At 49.9% G+C, this 12274-nt stretch overlaps 1 protein-coding gene across 1 annotated transcript; it reads right to left on the reverse strand.

Annotated features, from left to right (window-relative positions):
* Nucleotides 1-5263: 5263 nt before the first annotated feature.
* On the reverse strand, nucleotides 5264-9724 carry LOC120106985 (uncharacterized). The gene is made up of 3 exons (XM_088715289.1): nucleotides 9248-9724; nucleotides 8664-9157; nucleotides 5264-5792 (listed from the first exon to the last, which is right to left on the reverse strand). The coding sequence occupies exons 1-3, from the start codon at nucleotides 9722-9724 to the stop codon at nucleotides 5264-5266; spliced, it is 1500 nt and encodes a 499-aa protein (XP_088571415.1).
* Nucleotides 9725-12274: the final 2550 nt, after the last annotated feature.

Genomic DNA, 12274 nt, shown 5'->3' on the forward strand with positions numbered 1-12274 from the left:
GATCTGTACTACTCTGGGACATCTAAGGATGACATGGTCGATGGTCTCCTCGGTGTCCAGGCAGGTCTCACAATATGTAGTGATCCAAACACCTCGCCCTGCTAACATCCTCCTAGTTGGTAGGCAATCCTAAACTACGTTCCATATGAATAGGGCCACTGAGTTGACTCATTCTGACTCTTGCTCCACCCGCAGCACCACCCGAGTCCGCCTTCACCGACGACCTTCGCCGGGCCACTTTGGATAGCTTTTGCCAGCCGTCCAGATCCGGCAAGGAGATGGGTGATCTTGGCCCCCCTTCCACAGAGCTCGGGCCCGAGTCAGGGGGCGCCGACACCGAGCCAGGTCTGGATGCGGCCCCGGTCGTCTTCATCGTCCAGCTTCCCTCCTTGGAAACCTTCGAGAGCCTGATGCGACTTGTGGTTAACCAGGGGCCATATAGTAGCCGCTCATCCTTCTCAGATTCCTTCTCCCCGGCCTGCCCAGTAGACTCCAACGGGGCCTTCGCTGCTGCCAAGCGCCCTTCTCCGAAGTCCACCTCTATCTCTGTCCCCTCCATCGCTGGAGAAGAAAAAACACAGGCCGCCTTCCCATGGCCTATATGCTCGCACCTAAAACAATAGGCCGACAGGTTTTCATAGACGAAAACCTGCCAAATCTTCCTTTCGACACCCTCTCGAACGCCTTTCACAAATATCCCCGGCTTGTGGGGGGATCTGATGTCCAGCTCGATCTTCACCCTCGCAAATCCCTGTTTTTTCTCCTGATCGGTGACACCGTCCAATGCCAGTGGTTATCCAGCCGTCATTGCAATTTGGAGTATGGTCTCCTTCTCTCAATAATCTAAGGGCAGTTGTGGGAGACATCCACACTACCACCCAGTCGACCTCACTAGACCTAGTGATGAAGTTGGGCCTCCATCGTTCCATAGCAAGGAGCTGACCGACCACTAACCAAGGACCATTCATCAGCGCAGCCTCTTGGTCTTTCTCGCATGCAAACCGATCTGCCAGGACCTCATCCGCCATTGTGAAACACTCAACATCATAATCCAGCTTTCCCACCCGGTGTATCTCTCTGGCAACCCAATCAACCAGTACCTTCTTTCCTACGTTTTGCATGAACACAGTTGTATCTTGCCAGGCCATCCTAGTCTTCGCCAGCCTCTCCTCCGACACCTCTAGTACCTCGGTAAATCGACTATGCAGCAGTCCTAGCTCTCGATTGGAAATCTAATGGCATGTCCATGTCACCTGCCTCGGCGGGCCCTTGGCTACTGCCGCCCATGATGGATCCTTCGCCGCTCCCCAGGGAGTTAGGTGCCTTGGCCCCTTAGGCCTCCCTAGTCCCCGCCGACCTAGCCTTTTTCTCCTTTGCCCTGCTGTCGGCCATCGTCACGCCCAACACCTGTTCGAGAAAATCTCCGTATGATTGCATGAATGTTGTTGTCTCTCTCTCTCTCTAGTCAATAGCAACGTACGGGAATTTTTTTTTTTTTTTTTTTTTTGGGCTAAGAGAGTACGGGACTCTTTTGAGGTCCGCATATCACACCCCCCCTATGTGTCATGGAGGGATGCTTGCTACCATCATGCACCGCCCAGTCTAGCACGTGTCACCAGGTCATGATCTAACATACTGATTTAAATATTCCTACATATTGATGACCGACTATTTTAAATCTGTCTTTGGGAGGGGAATTTTTTCTCTCCCCTGGGGTGCAAACCGATTTAAATAGGGCAGTTTTCATCTATACCATGTCAAGGACAGTGTTAGGGTCCTTAGGGTCTTTCAAATTTGTACAGGAAAATATATTTTCTTCACAAATAAAATAGTTTTGTAGATATTTGAATTTACGATGCAAATTGGCAATCTTTACTTGACTTTGTGATTTTATCACAAGTCTGCAAATTTGAAACATGATTAAAAGTGGGCCCAATCTTTTCCACAATGTAGCAATCTTTTATTTTCTTTATGGCTAATAATATATAATATGTTGGTTTTAATTACTTTTAGGATCTATTTTTTGGTGGATAAATATCATAGAAAAGTTTATCAACTTTTTTATTGACCAACTTATCCATATTTTTATGCTTTTCTATGCGGGTAAGTTATTTTTCCATGAGTAGCATTTACCTATGAAATGAGGAAGAAAGTCTTACCTACCGAAAAATAGATAAGTTATTTTTTCTCAGTCGGTAAAATATTTTTTCATTTTATTCATTAAATACCCTTAACTCTAATATTATGTTATTTTATTATATAGTATATTATAATATGATGTTATATAATATATATATATAATACAATATAAAGATTATTATGAAAAATATAGATAGATCTAATTAGCAATTTATCCATAATGCAAAAAAATATAGATAAACTATGTTTCTATAAAAATATTTATTTAAAAAAATATAAATTTTCAGATAAATATTTTTTCTTACCAAGAATAGATCCTTAGTCTAACTTATCTAAGGTACTATTATATTATTTTCTAAACTCTGCAGTGCTCTAGAAAATTGTTCTCTATTGCTACAACATGTCAAATCAGTGCTAGCCCTATTTTTGGCTGCCACAGGTTGACAAGCGATCTTGCTTTGTCCGAACTCCGCTCTCGTGCCGTCGGTAAAGCAGACGTGCAGTAAGCGATCCTTGACTTGGATCCCCCATCCGTTCTAAATTTTGTTAAATTTTGCTCCCACGGCACAGCAGTCAGCATGCATGCCTCGCCGCTTGTAGTTATGTATGAGGCATGTGCTTCTATCAAACAATACTGTTTCATAGTTTGTGAGAGCCCGTCATTTGGTCCGGCCTTAAAATGTAGTCGGCAAATAATTTATAAATTTTATCAAAAAAAATTCAACAAATAACTTGTTGACTTTATCTAAAAAAAATCGGTTGATATTTTACCTATTTTATCTCAAGAGAAGTTGGCAAATGAGTTACCAATTTTATTTAATTTTTTTTTTAAAAAAGGTTTCGAAATAGAGGATCGACCGTGGGCTAGTGAGGAACATTTGTAACAATCCATGCGGGTATATATTTAGTTCTACATCGGCTACGAATTGGATAGAATTTTTTATACTTATATAGGATAAAGTAATCGAAATACTACCATTTAGGTTATTTTTTTTAGATAAGATCTTGAATCGTTACAAATGGTATCAAAGCAACCAATCATATAGTCCATGTAGATGTAAATGGATTAAGACTCTTTTTTTTTTTTTTTGGTAAAAACCGGCTACTCATTCATATAGATCTAACATGAGTACAACCCGCCACGTCCGTAGAAAGAAAAGACAACAAAAGGGAAGGAGCGTCTAGAGCAGACGTCCACAAAACATCCACGGAATGCCGGGCCACAAAAGAGGCGATCCAGTCTGCAGCCCTGTTCGCCTCTCTAAATACATGACCAACCTGGAATCCGATCATCAGCTGAGCCATCCTCCGAGTCTCCCGAATAAGGGGGTGACCGTCACCGTACTTGTCCACCCCCTGAATCCAATCGATCACCACCGCAGAATCTTCCTCAAGGTACACTCGCTCGGCGTCAAGAACCTGCCTGGCATAGGATAAACCCTTCCAAGCAGCCCGCAGCTCCGCTCCAACAACTGTAAGCCCAGGTGTACGACGCCCTCCTGCGGCCAACAACCTACCACAGTGATCCCTGATCATAAAACCGACCCCTCCAATCAAACCATCTAGTGACCTACTGCCGTCGAAGTTTACTTTGAGATAGCCAAGGGGTGGGGGTACCCAAGAGACAAGAACGAAACGGGGCGCTGAAGCAGCGTGAGAAGTACCCCAAGTGTCCCTAGCCATCCCAAAAAAAAACTCAGTGGCAGCCGCCATAACCTCCCTCGCATGTCGCGCCGCTCTATCCACCACCATCCTCGGAAGCGTCCGCCTCCCCTCAAATATGCCTACGTTCCTATCCAACCAAATGTGATAGGACAGGTACGTCCTCAATATTCCCTCCGCTGCCAACTTGGGCCTACACATGGAGTCTCTCAACACCCGCAACAAATCCTGCGCCGAGACCACCGTCTCAAGCAAGGGAACCGAAGATCTCTGCCATATCTCTCGAGCCCTAGGGCACTGCAGAAGAACATGCTCGGTGGTCTCCACGATATCACCGCACGTCTCACAAAACTGAGATACCCGTATGCCACGCCGAACGAGCAGACTCCTGGTCGGGAGGCATCCCCGAGCCACCTTTCAGATGAAAAGTGCCACTCGGGGATGAATCTGTAATCTCCATATCCAGCCTCCTACGATCTGTCGAGCTGGCGCCCTGCTAAACAGTGCGAGAAGGTCCCTGGCCCGCACCCGCGACCGCCCCGTCGGAGTCCAAAGTAACCTATCCGACTCCCCTCCAGAGGGGGCTGGCAAGGCCAGAATCAACTCCACCAGCTGCTCACCAAATGCCTCCCTGATCATCCCCACCCTCCAATGGCTCCCCTCTGAATCCAGCAGGTCGCTGATCCTGCACCCAGCTAATCTCGCAGAGTCCACCATGGTCGGCAGACGGCGGATCGGCCACTCAGTCACCCAGCTGTCCTCCAGCACATCTATCGAGCGGCCATCACCAATCGCCCATCTGATCTCCGGAAGCACCGCCATAGCTCTAGCACACATCACTCTCCAGACCGAAGAGTGGTGACGCTCCACCCGCCCCCCAGGCACCAAGGCGCCATTCTTGGCCCTCATCAGTGAGGACCATATGCTCTCGGGCTCAAGCACAAATCTGACTGCATGCCTCGCCGCTAATACCTCCCGTCTCGTCACCAAGGACTGCATCCCCAGACCCCCAGCACTGGTCGGCTGGCATATAACCTCCCAAGCCACCAAATGGATCCCACCTCTACCGCTGCTCCTCCCCCAGATAAACTCCCTGAAAAGCTGCTGAAAGGACCTCAAGACTGCCACCGAAATATCGACGTGGGATAGTAGGTAAATAGGGACAGATGAGAGTACAGAACGAACCAGGATGATCCTCCCCATCATAGACAATGAGTGAGAATGCCAACCCTCTAACCTGCGTCTGACACTAGTCTCAAGGGACACGCTGTCCCTAATCCTCAGTCATCGGCCACATAATGGAACCCCCAGGTAAGACATCAGGCCCCCCTGTTCTCCCACTCCCAGAACCTCCAGTATAGAGAGCTTCAGTGCCTCGCGCGTCTTCGGCTAAAGATAACAGCTGATTTGGCCAAATTGACCTACTGACCTGACAGAGCACAGTAATCCCGAAGAATCTGACCTATAACTCGAGCCGAGCCGACTGCCTAGAAGACCTAGCTAAAAGCAGGCAATCATCAGCGAATAACAGATGGGAGATCGCCACTGCTCCCTCCACCGGTCTATAAGCCTCCAGCTCCTGACTAGCCACTGCCTGCCGTAAGAATCTAGACAATGCATCCGCACAGATAATAAACAACAGTGGAGAGAGGGGGCAGCCCTGGCGCAAACCCCCAGACGACGCGAAGAAACGGGAGGGCGTGCCGTTCACCAAAATAGCAAAGGAGGGCACCCTGATACAGCCCATGGCCCACCTGATCCATGTCTCATGGATCCCAAACATCCGCAAGGACTGCTGCACAAAATCCCACCTCATTCTGTCATATGCCCTCTCCATATCAAGCTTGATCCCCATCAAGCTTCTCCTCATCGGAGCTCTGCTAAGATCAAACATAAACTCCTGAGCAATGAGTACATTGTCAGATATACTCCGCCCCTCCAAAAAAGCCCCCTGCTCCGGGCAAATAAGCCTAGGAAGCACACCCCTCAACCTGATAGCGAGAATTTTTGTCGTCACCTTGTACAAAGTCGTACATAGGCTGATCGGACGAAAATGACTCGGCTCTGAAGCATCCTGCCATTTCGGGATCAGGGTAATGAAGGTCCTCTGCTACTCAGCAGCCATCACTGCTGTGCTGAAGAATTGCAGTATAGCCTCCGTCACATTCCGTCCAACTATCATCCAATTGTTAGATGTTTGCCCTAGAAGCCAATTTGGCTGACACATTGTTGATTCTAGGGACATAATTTTGTACTTGACTATTTATTATTGAATAAATAAAAGGCATCTTTTTCATTCATATTGTTTATGTGTCTATGAATCGTCCAAGAAATTAATAAGATGATGATACATATTCTCAAGAGTTGAGAATTTGAGCCATGTATCATTGGTGATTAATTTCTAAATGCTCCTGATCAAAGGATCATCACGAGGACGGTGATCGATCCGATCAGTGCACAGATCACTCTCCTTCTGGATGGACGAGACTTGAGTCCACAGTGTAGGGACACTGAAGTGATAGTGCAGGTGCTTGTTAGAGAACAAGGGTACTGAGCGTGACCAATACAAGAAGTCACTTGGATGTCTATCCACTCGTCAGTGACTTGCTTGATGTTGCAGTAGTGTGACTGGTCCTTTGACCTGCGGCGCTTCGGCTACTCACAGTGAGGTTATTGTAGTTTGACTGCACACATACATGGTCTCTAGCCATATGGGTCCATGCAGTATAGATTGGCTGCAGTAAGTTCACTGTAGGAGTAAGGGTATGCACCTATATGGAATCTATCGACCTTGATAGATAAGGAGAGATCCTATGTGATTTATAAGACTGAGTTCGTAAGACCTCGGCCGGGGCAGTATGCACAGTGGAGAAAGAGTTTTTCACTATCGAACTCGAGTCGAATAAATCTTGACATATGACAGACGATGGGGTTTGACGAGTTGTCCATGACCTCCGTCCTGTAGGGATCCACGATAGTAGGACTGTATCACATGTTTAACTGCACCTAGAGGTTCATCATTCTATTCTGCTGGGTAGCCACTACATGCTGCTAGGTGTCACTGGTGGATGGTGGGACTCATAGGGATTATCTTGATGATCGATAAACCCTAATGAGTTGAGTTGGAATCGTTCCAACCCATTGAAAGGAGTTTTCAATGATATAGTGATAGAGATCACAATATATCTCACTACCAGTCAGAATAGAACCTATGGGGTCACACACACTAGAAGTATTGACCGATCCGATGGTTGAAATCGTGATTAGGAATCACAAGAAATCAATTTGATTGATAAAAGGTTGAAAAAGGAAAAAGGAATTAATTAATTGGACTTGAAACAAGAATCCTACTTCGGATAGGATACCTAGAGTTCTAATTGGATTAGGACTGGGATTCCTACTTGGAATAGGATTCCTCAATCCTAATAAGATTAGGAATTTTGAATCTAAATCGGATTCCTACTTGGAGTAGGATTCCTAGGAATCCTAATTGGATTAGGACTTCGGATTCAAATCTAATCCTAATTGGATTAGGACTAAATACATCCTAATATGGATTAGGATTTCTTAAGTCACAATTAATTATTAATCTAATGAATCAATAAGACTCCTAATTGGATTAGGATTGAAGAGTTCAATTGAGTCAAAATTGATTCAAGTTCTAATTGGATTAGGACTTACCTAGATTGGATCCATTGGTTCACCCTTGGGCTAAACCTAATAGGATTAGGGCTTGACCACATTAGGGCAATGCAAACCCTAATGTGGACTAGGGTTTACCAAGAGGGAGGGGCGCAAGCCCCTCCCCCTTGATCCATTGGTGCGGCACAAGAGAGGGGGCCGGCGCCCCCTCTTTGGAAAGATGTCTAGGGCTCCTACTTAGTAGGAACCCTAGATGGCTATAAAAGGAGGTGTGAGGCCGGCGCCCTAAGCATAGAAGAACTCCTCCTTCTCCTTGCCGTGAGCCTCCCTCTCCTCTCTTCTTGTGATCAGCCGCAAGCAAGGAAGACCAAGGCCAAAGGTTGGCGGCATCCTCTTCCTCCCTTCTTCCTTCCAACGCAGGGAAAAGAAAGAAGGCTGCGTGGGGATTCTTCTTCTTCCTCTTCTTCAACCTTCTTCTTCCTCCTCTCAAGCACTTTCAAGAGTTGAAAGAAAGAGAAGAGATCAGCCATCAAAGGAGTCTTTGCAAGGGAGCTAGCACCCCGGGAAGACAAGAAAGCTTTGATCGGTTCTCTACTTCGTGTGGATACCCGTAGAGGCCGGACGTTTGAACGGCTTCAAACGAACCCTCTTCCAAAACCACGAATTCAGATTCGCGGTGATCATCTACCCGCGCAAGGTGAAGATTTGATCTTCCTATTAGTTCTAAAAGTTTTAATTCTTACCTAATTACGAAAGGTCTCGAAACAAGCGTTCATGCGATGAACGTCGAACCCGTGCATGCCGATTCCGCTGCCATCTGAAATTTTTTGAAATATCAGCGGCATGGGCGGGTTCCCAACACCAATAACGCTGAAAGAATACTGGTGGGAATCCATCCGGCCCTGGAGCCTTGTCCCCCCCCCCCCGAGGGACCACACCGCCTCCCTGATCCCCCTCTCCGATACCGGCCTGATCAAATCAGAATTCTCCTCCTCTGTGACCACCTCTCCTGGCGACGGAATCTCTGCTAGGCTCACTCCAATGGTCTGCTCAGTCCATCTGCCCCTAAAGAAACTCACCAGAATCCTCTGTATCACCTCCGGCTCCTCCGATTGCTGCCCCTCCTCATCCCTGATAACTCTGATCCTGTTCTGATGCCTCCTAATCACTGTCGCCTGGTGAAAAAAAATCTGGTGTTTCTGTCCCCCTCCATGATCTACTGTACCCTCGCTTTCTGTCTCCAAAATATCTCCTGCTGTCTAAGGAGGCAATCATTTAAAGCTAATAGTGATCTGAGCTCCCCTACATCCTCATCTGACAGACCCCCCCCTCGAACCTCCTGATCCTGTAACCTAACAATGGCCACCTCTGACTCCTCAATCCTCCTAAAGATGTCACCCACCTCCTCTCGATTCCATCTCCTCAACCTCCTCCTCGCCAACTCCAATCTCCGGGACACCCGATACATGGCATCACCCCTCACTGGAATGCTCCACGCCTCCCTCACCATCTCCCATGAACGAGGGTAAGAAAGCCACATCTTCTCGAATCTGAAGGGGGGATGCACTGGAACAAAGGCATCAGTGCTCAACAATAAAGGACAGTGATCGAACGCAATCCTAGGTAAGTGAGACACACGATGATCCGAAAATCTCTGGACCCACCCAACTGTCGCACAAGCTCTATCAAGTCTCTCCCACACTCTAGCCAGACCCTGCTGATTATTGCACCATGTGAATCTAGGACCCGAAAATCCCAAGTCAATCAAACCATTTGCGGTCAAAAAGTTCTAAAATTCCTTAACCTTCCTCTCATGGGAGAAAGGCTTACCCCTCATCTTCTCCTGAGGGTCAATAATACAATTAAAGTCACCCGCCATCAATAACGAGTAGCCCTGATCAACCAGTTGCGATGCCTCCTCCCACAACCATCGCCTCTCCCTAAAATCAGTACTGGCATACACTGCCGCAAGAACCCAGGGATCATTAGTGCCCTCCGAGATCACCATAATCACCTCTTGGGCACAGACATGAAATGTATCCAATCTACAGGACTCCAGCCTCCACGTAACAATTATCCCACCCGACAACCCACGAGACTCAACTGCATAGAAACCCCACGACCGAGGGAGCACCCTCCTTGCCTTCTGAAGACCCCTGCCCGATAAATGGGTCTCAAACAAAATACAGATATCCGGCCTGTTTTGTTGGACGAACCTTCGACAAGTCGGGGCAAAGGAGGGCTTCCCCGCACCACGGCAATTCCATAGGAGAACCTTCATTGATCACCCATGGGAGTGTCACAACCCACCATCCCGGGGTTGCAATCATGAAACACCACCTCATTCACAGGTCCATCACTAGCCAATTCTCCTGTGCTCACCCTCTTCACTGCATTCTTCAATTGGTCCAAAATACGAAGGTGAACACCACCAGCCTCCGGCTGTGCCCCCTGGCCCAAAGCTTCCCCTTGCTCTTCTGCTGCAAACGTCGATCCCCCAGTCTGCCCGCTACCAGAATCCTCCCTGTGCCCACAACCCATTCCACTGGGCCTAGAAGATTCCCCTGCATCCGGCAACAAAGGAAGCTTACCCTGTGCCACCTGTGTCGCTTCTAGGGTCTCCGCAGCCGTTGGAAGGTCGAGCGGCCCAGCCGCACCCCCCATCCCCACCGAACGGCTCTCCCCTTCCTTCTTCCTGGCCGGCCGTGCCGCCGGGTCTTCCCCCAATTCCGAGACCAACGCCGTCACCGAGAGGGACCGAGCCAATGTCTTCCCAGTCGCCCCCACCATCCCGCGCCGAGAGGGACCGCCACCACCTTTGGACTCCCGCTCCGCTCTAGGAGGCCGACTGCACACCGCCGAGAGGGGCGGAGGGGAACTCTTGCTTCTCCAGCGGTGGCTTCCCCCCAGCCGCTCCTTCCTCAAGGAACCAAAACCTCCCCCGGGGGAGGTCGGGTGAAGCAGAGCCTTTGGTCTGGTTGGGCTCCTGCTTCGCTTCATCGGGCTCCGACCCAAACCGATGAGACGATCAGTGGAGTCGGCCTTGACCCCTTCCCGAACGAGGTCGGATCCCACCTCGCCCGCACCATCGATCTTGACCCCATCCCGAACGGGGTCGGGTCCCGCCTCACCCGCACCAACGACCGCAGCCCGAGTCGACACTGAGTCGCTCCCGCCCGAACTCGGCCCCGGGTCCAACTCAGTCGCCGCGCCTGCGGCCTGGGTGGAATGACTCGGGCCGCCCTTGTTCACGCCTCCGCCGGCTTCCGAGACGTCCTTCTCCGGCATCCTTCGGCGAGCAACCTTGGAGGGTTTTTGCCACCCTTCGAGGTCGATCGGGGAAGACTCCGCATCAGCCCTGTTCACGCCTGGCTTCGGACCGGATCGGGGAGAGGTATGTGCCGAACTCGGACCAACCCCAAGCTTAGCCGTCGTCTTCCTCCGAGCCGGCACCTTAGCCACCCGCGGAGCCCGAGAATGACCCGTGACCATCCATGGGCCGAACACCGGCAGGTCCTCCGGTTCACCACTACCCCTATTCTCCTAGGTCGACGACCTCGGGGGCTCCATCCTGTCCCCCCGAATCTCCCCTTCTTCTGCCACCTCGGCCTCCGGCATGGAGAAAGCACAGTTCGCCGTCGCATGCCCGAGACGCCCACACCTGGAGCAGGGAGCCGGTAGGTTTTCGTAGATGAAACCCTGCCAGAAAACCTCCGCTACCCCCTTCGATGAGCCCCTCACAAGAGTGCCCGGTTTGAGAGGTGCTGAGCAATCCAAAGCTATCTTCACCCTGGCGAATCCACAGCGCCTCCCCTGCTCTGTGACCCCATCCAAAGCCAGAGGAGTGCCGGCAGAGGCTGCTATTCGCATGACGGTCGGCTTCTTCCAGTAATCCAAGGGCAACCTAGGCAGGCGAAGCCAGACGACCACCCGGCTGAGCCCCTCATCGCCCGGAATAAAATTAGGTCACCATCGGTCCATTGCAAGAAGCTGACCGGCCACCATCCACGGACCGCTCGCCAAAGCAGCTTCCTGATCATCCTCGTTCGCAAACCGGATGGCGAAGAAACCGTCCATCAACAAGAAGCACTCCACATCATATCCCAAGCGCCCCACTCTTTTGATCTCCCTCGCCACCCAGTCCGCCGGAACGTACCTCCCAAGGCTTCTCACAAAGATCGTGGAGTTCCGCCACTCCGAACGATTCTCCTCCAACTCCTCCTCTGGGACGTCCACCACCTCGGAGAACCTCTTCTGCATCATTTCCAACACCCGAGGGGAGGAACGATAGTAGGACCCATATTGCCTCCGCGGCTCTCCCTTCGCCACATCTGCCCATGAGCGGCCCTTCTCCGCAGCCCTGGGGGCCGAACCCTTCGGCCCCTCAGCTCTCTCCGTCTCCGGCACCGCCGATCCACCCCCCGAATCGGTCATCCCCACACACCCTCACCTATTCAACAGAATGCCCCAAAGGCCCCCCCCCCCCCCCCCCCCGGAGCGCGAACTTTGATGCACCTCTCTCTCTCTCTCTCTCTCTCTCTCTCTCTCTCTCTCTCTCTCTCTCTCTCTCTCAGGATTAAGACTCTTTAGACTAGCAAGGGTATCAAGGCTTAGTTTAAATAGAAGTATGCAGGAATCTATGGGGATGTATATTTAATCATACATCAATAATATCTTGTAGCTAACTTTTCTGGATGTGATTCTGAGCGGTTGCATAGCTATGAGGAAGCTATTTAATACAGAATCACTGATTTGGTTGTGGTGATGATTAGCTGGGCAATTGTCAGTCTTAGATATATGCATCTGTATGCGTTATCCTGCTAGGCATGCC

This window comes from Phoenix dactylifera, chromosome 1 (genome assembly GCF_051530095.1).
Source record: "Phoenix dactylifera cultivar Ajwa chromosome 1, Ajwa_hap1_PhDact_Kaust_v1.1, whole genome shotgun sequence".
Classification (NCBI taxonomy): Eukaryota; Viridiplantae; Streptophyta; class Magnoliopsida; order Arecales; family Arecaceae; genus Phoenix; species Phoenix dactylifera.